The 6,130-nt window shown below is 39.6% G+C and overlaps 2 protein-coding genes across 2 annotated transcripts in view; one reads left to right on the plus strand and one right to left on the minus strand.

Moving 5' to 3' along the window:
* The window catches only part of LOC107666662 (voltage-dependent T-type calcium channel subunit alpha-1I-like), a gene marked incomplete at both ends in the record, with an annotated part of 76,673 nt that overhangs the window by 15,783 nt on the left and 54,760 nt on the right, over positions 1-6,130 (plus strand). The window lies entirely within an intron of this gene.
* On the minus strand, positions 4,078-5,692 carry LOC107666702 (ladderlectin-like). Its single transcript, XM_016458123.1, has 6 exons — positions 5,544-5,692; positions 5,366-5,429; positions 5,105-5,199; positions 4,809-4,931; positions 4,552-4,660; positions 4,078-4,420 (listed from the first exon to the last, which is right to left on the minus strand). The coding sequence occupies exons 2-6, from the start codon at positions 5,424-5,426 to the stop codon at positions 4,353-4,355; spliced, it is 456 nt and encodes a 151-aa protein (XP_016313609.1). The 5' UTR covers positions 5,427-5,429; positions 5,544-5,692; the 3' UTR covers positions 4,078-4,352.

A 6,130-nucleotide genomic window follows, 5' to 3' on the forward strand; every position in this document is an offset into this window, starting at 1 on the left:
GAGTGGAGGTTGCCTTGTGACATAGGAGGTTCGAAAGTCGGTTGCCTTGGGCACGGAGAGTGATGTTTGGAGTTCTTCTGAGAGTTCCTTTGCTTGGCTTTAGACTTTGCAGTTCGGCAGTCGTGGAGTTTCAACTGAAGTGTTTGAGTTTTGGAGTCTCGCTCGTGTGATGTTACGGCATGGGAGCTCTTTGTAGCGCAGTCACCAAGGCGAAAAGCCAAAGGTCTAGAGAGAGAGAGAGAGCGAGCGAGCGAGCTTTGTGCATTGGGTTTTTAAGCAAGCCCGATTTTGGTCTGCCCCACAGCGCGATCTTCCAATCGACTTGTTGCAAGGCGGAGCGTGCATACATTAACCTGATGCTTCACTTTATCATGTCGGGAAATATCTCTGCGAAGAGTTTAATACTTCTATAAAGTGTCGTACAACACACACGGTTCAAAATAACACATTTTTCACTCATTTCAATGCTTTGCAATTATCATGACCATTCCTACAAGCCCAAACTTCGCATATCTGGCATACACCGAGTACCTTTAATAACTTTATCTATTAAAAGGGTTATAAAACATCGATTAAACTTCATAGGTTACAATAAACACATCAAACAGAAAGCATATTATTTGGGAGTATATTGCTCCGATACTTTAAATGATTTTAAATGATTGTCTTTTATGATCGTCATGCAAGGTTCTGTTTCTTTTGTTGTAAGAAAAGGACACGGGTCCGTTGGGTTTCAGGAAGGGGCAGGAAGCAGATGTTCAATGAATTAATTGCTAATTACTACATTGAAATAAAAAGTTAAAGCCTGTACAACGATTAGAAATCGTGAATATACATAATTGGGAATCATGTAAAAAATGTAAATAAAATAAAAACAGTGCACATTTCTTTTATCTATTATAACATTTATGTAGCTTTGTTCACTTGGCTGTTTCCTTAAAAAAGTCCAGAAGTTTGACAAGTTTTTCGTCAGGTGACTTTTTTAATTATATGATGTCATTACGTTGCTGTCTTGCTGCCAGCCAATCGCTGCATTGCTGATCGTGGTTTTGACACCACGTACATAGCCCCTTTCAAACCAACCCATGAACGCGCAATTGTCTCAGATAACTCAATCCAGCTAATCTAATCATCTACAACATGTGCGTTCGAAGAACCGAATAGGCCAGATCCTGATTAGCGCAATGATATCATCTTGGATGTGACATTTCATCTCGGATATAAGCAACGTATGAAGAACGGGCCCCTGAACTGAAATTATATCATGTTTATTAGCAACACAGCACGTGAGTGAGAATAACGCGATATCCGCCTTTGATCTCGTTGGTATCTGTTCCACTTCGAGAGGTCAGAACTGTCCGTCTTGAATGATGGCTGATAGGGGCATATCAGTGTCTGTATGGATAGGAATCCCTACAATAGTCTTTAATACTATAGACACAGCAAGTTTTACTCACTGAAAGATTTATTAATCATAAAATTATTATTTCATAATTGTATTCGAATCTTACACACATGCTATACAGATAATGTAGAGTCATGCATTAATTTGGGTGATGACAGCTATTATGGGAGTGGCTCGATGGAGTGCAGGAGACGCAGATAACTTGATCTTGACCCTTAAGAAACTTTAATTAATGCTGTCACGAAATGTGCTATATAAATAAACTTGCCTTGCCTTGACCCTTAAGAAACTTTAATTAATACTGTCAAGTAACAAATCTGTTCAAATATAAAATTAAATTAATTGCTAATTACTACATTGAAATAAAAAGTTAAAGCCTGTATTTCACGCCTCCCCTCACTGCAGCCGCCTACTCTCGCCTACATTTCAGGCGAGGCAAGGCGCATCTCAAACAAGCCTGTTGTGGGATACAATAGTGCTTTGACAGCTGCGTCAGAGCCTCGGTATCAACCGTCCCATCACTAGCAGGAGCAGAGCAGAAGCGGCAGTGCAGTGATCGTTTCAGCGCCGAGCGCATTCAGCGCTGTGAAAAATAGGCTTAATAAATGCACAAAAACACATCATTGCCAGGAGTTTTTGCCCAAATTTCAAAGGCTCATTTGAATGATCCGTCTGGGCACCAGTAATGCTTTGTAAAAGAAAAAAAATCTTAACAAATAATATCCATAAAAATATATAGCTATAGAAAAATATATATTGGGTCCTTAGAGCTAAAGGCCAGTGGCTTCTGAAAAATCATAAGTTGAGCCCAATTATGGGGCAGTCGTGGCCTAATGGTTAGAGAGTCGGACTTGTAACCTGAAGGTCGTGGGTTTGAGTCTAAGGTCCGGCAGGAATTGTTGGTGGCGGGAGTGAATAACTAGCGCTCTCTCCCCCCTCAATACCACGACTGAGGTGAGACCCTTGAGCAAGGCACCGCACCCCCATCTGCTCCCCAGGGGCCGCATTCACTACTGTGTGTGTGCACTTGGATGGGTTAAATGCAGAGCACAAATTCTGAGGATGGGACATCATACTTGGCCACACTTCAATTAGATATGAAGATTAAAAGATAAGATCAGATGTTTTTGTCAAGCTATTTTTTACATTTAAGATATGTAAAACCCCTTTCACACTGCACGTTGGTCCTGGAAAATTGCCGGAGTGCCTTCTGTGTGAACGCAAACACGTCCCCGGGTTGGGGAACAAGTAACATTGCAGGGTTCAGTTCCGGAACGAGCTCTGTGTGAACAAAAGCCAGAACCAATGCAACAATTATCGTGCAACTCTTTTACCGGGTGTTTTGAAGGAAGATCAATGTTCACGAGGAAAACATATGTGCAAACTGTAATGAAGCAGAGATCAGGTAGCTCCTCACTATCCATGCTGAAGCTGAGATCGTTCGCCAGCTTAGTGAAACGGAACGCGTCACATTACACGTCACATCGTAATGTCATGTGTCTTTACGGGATCTTTACGGGATGCGTGAATGCACACACAGATTCCGGAAAATCACTGTAAGTTTGAATGAACCACAATTAAACGATCACGGGACACATTATCCGTGTATTTTCCGGCATTTCTGTGTGAAAGAGGCTTAAGGCAGAAAGCCATGTGTAATGTTCTAAGTGAAAGTGCTGTTCCTGTCTGGCTGCAGTAGAGTCATTCAGGCTCCTGGGCACCAACATCTCTCAGGACTTGAAGTGGGAGTTCCACATAGACTCCATCGTCAAGAAGGCCCAGTATTTCCTTCGCCAGCTGAGGAAGTTCAACTTGCCACAGGAGCTGCTGAAACAGTTCTACTCTGTAGTCATTGAATCCATTCTCTGTACTTCTATAACTGTCTGGTTCAGCTCAGCTACCAAATCTGATCTCAGAAGACTACAGAGGATAGTCCGGACTGCTGAGCGAATCATTGGTACAGCCCTCCCTACTCTCCAAGAACTGCACTCATCTAGAGTGAGCAAAAGGGCTGGCAGAATCACTCTGCACCCCTCACACCTCCTCTTTGAACTGTTGCCGTCTGGTCAGTGCTACAGAGCATTGAGCACCAGAATGGCCAGGCACAGGACAGTTTCTTCCCTCATGAACACTTAACTTAAACGTTTAACACACAACACTATTCATACATTTAACACATACTTGTTTACATTTCCTTGAATTTGTACATAACACCTGTACATTCAAACACCATATATTGTATATGGAGTATTTTTTTTCTTTTGGTATATAGTTATTGCCTATTTATTTTATTTTGATTCATATTATCCGTGTCATGTCAATGTCATTCTGTTTGTGGAAGCTTCCATCACCAAAATAAATTCATCGTATGTATAAACATACCTGGCAATAAAGCGCTTTCTGATTCTGAAACGGTTTAAGTTGAAATACATTTCTTTAAATTGCTTCTATGTAAACAGTTCTCATGTTAAGACTATTGCCATCGTGGATAAAGGCTGATGATCAGTAATTAATTACAAATGAAGCAACACTCAAATTTTAGTAGTGTTGTTCAAATATTTAATGTAGTAAGGTTTAATTCAATTTGTCAAATTTTTACGCTGCATTCAAGCTATGATAATGGCATATTAATGTGTTTGGCTATCAAACTTTTCTTTATGCATGAGTTGCAAAATACTAATTTTCTTTTTGCATCTACATAGTAAGACTAACAAGCACATCACTTAATGCCTAATGTCATTCTACAAACCATATTCTCATAACAATATTACACATGATTTGGATTAAACACCACAACACACAAGGTTTGCTTTAATGCCTTTATTGATTCGAGGAGTGTTCCAGTATTAAGAGATTAAGGTTGAGAACGTTTTGTAAAGAGAAGTCCAGAAACCTTAAAATGTAGTACAATCAAAGTAACTGCAGAGCAGGATGACTGCGTATGATCTCACAGCTCTTTAGCACAAACATAGCCCATTGAGAATGAACAGCTTACATCATTCCAGCAACGGTTAGCTGTAGGGTGGAAAAATGAAATTAGTCATTCTGATCATTACAGTAGTGTTAGAAAACGAGCCAATTTATGTTATTATTAGTGAAACTTTAGGATGGTAAATATTTGAAAGTAATAAACACTACATTCTTACAGGTCCAGCTGATCTCTCCACAGTTCTCGACATTTAGATTGTTAGGTTCATTAGAGCACCAGTTGGTGTAGTCATATGGAGTTCCATCACTCCACAACCACTGTCCTTCCTAAAGAGCAAAGACAGTGATTAAAAGCGCACTCTTCTGTACTCCGACACCATAAAGAACATCATTTAGTTTGGCTTTGAAGTTAAACCATCTTCATTTGTAACGTCGCTCTCAACAAAAAGTCTCTTTAGGCCACACAACTACTTACCTGTACTCCATCATGAACACCAAGCCAACATCGTGTAGTAGAAGGCAACAGACTCCTCAGAAAACGGTTTTCCAGTTCATCATGCACAGATGCGAGATTTGCATGGTGATCTATACAGTGCCTCTAAAGACACAATTAAAAAAAAACAAAAAAAACAGCTTTACCAAAAAATGTATTTAGTCATTTTCAAACAAAATCTGCTCTGATTAGTTGCACAGTATAGTTTTCTAAAAAGGAAAATTAAAGGAAGTTTCTTTAAAAATAATAAAATTGCCTTGTTGTAACTAACACTTTACCTCTGCTGTGATCCAGTCAGCCGACTGAGAGAAGAACTTGTAGCATCGGACTCCAAAATTTGTCCATCCATAGTGGCATTTTTTATTTCGAACAACTGTATCCAGTAGGCCTTCATATGTTAGTCTTGTAATATTCACATTATTACTCGTATTATGCAAATACTAGTCAAAATATTGTATATTTCTGAACACCACAGTTTTGGCAGAACAAGCTTTTAAAGTTGAATAATGAGGGTTTACACAAATAAATGTCTTGTTTACCATCTGCATTTCCCATGGAGAACACGATGAAAAGAACCAGCAGACTTCTCAGCATCGCCATGAACTTGAAAAATAAGAAGCAAAAGTGAATTGTCTGCACTCATATACTGCACACGTTGTATTCTCAATGTGTTTTAAACACTAAGTTATTCAGTAGGTCTCTGTATCAAAAACTCACCTTGGTTTTCAGATCGTTGCCGTCAGAATCTCAGAAGAAGACTTTGTGGAGTTCCAGAAAGAGCCCTGCTTTTATGCTTTACTTGATATCAAGTGTGTATAAGTGACCAGGACAACACTGTTACATGTCTGTGGTTTTCTTGTTCCTTTGACCTAGTTTTCATTAGTTGCCCTGATTATGTCATTCAGTTCACCTGTGTTCGATTTATCAAGTCATTAGTCCCTCGTTTGCGCTAGTATTAGGCTCGTTTGAGGTGATCACCGCGAGATGCATGCCGGTTAGAAAAGTGTCCGAAGGCTTGTTTGAGATCTAAAATACATGTTTGTATTAAAGTAAAAATGGATGATAAATACACCTTTCGTATGGAATTAAATAGCAAGCACTTTGAGTGTCTTGTTCATCATATTTATTTTCATATAAAAGCAACAGAACTGAAATTATATCATGTTTATTAGCAACACAGCACGTGAGTGTGAATAAGGCGATATCTGCCTTTGATCTGTTGGTATCTGCTCCACTTCGAGAGGTCAGAACTGTCCGTCTTGACTGCGCTTATTTCACTCCTCCCCTCACTGCAGCCGCCTACT

Source organism: Sinocyclocheilus anshuiensis, unplaced genomic scaffold, assembly GCF_001515605.1.
Source record: "Sinocyclocheilus anshuiensis isolate Anshui unplaced genomic scaffold, SAMN03320099.WGS_v1.1 scaffold91, whole genome shotgun sequence".
NCBI classification, from domain to species: Eukaryota; Metazoa; Chordata; class Actinopteri; order Cypriniformes; family Cyprinidae; genus Sinocyclocheilus; species Sinocyclocheilus anshuiensis.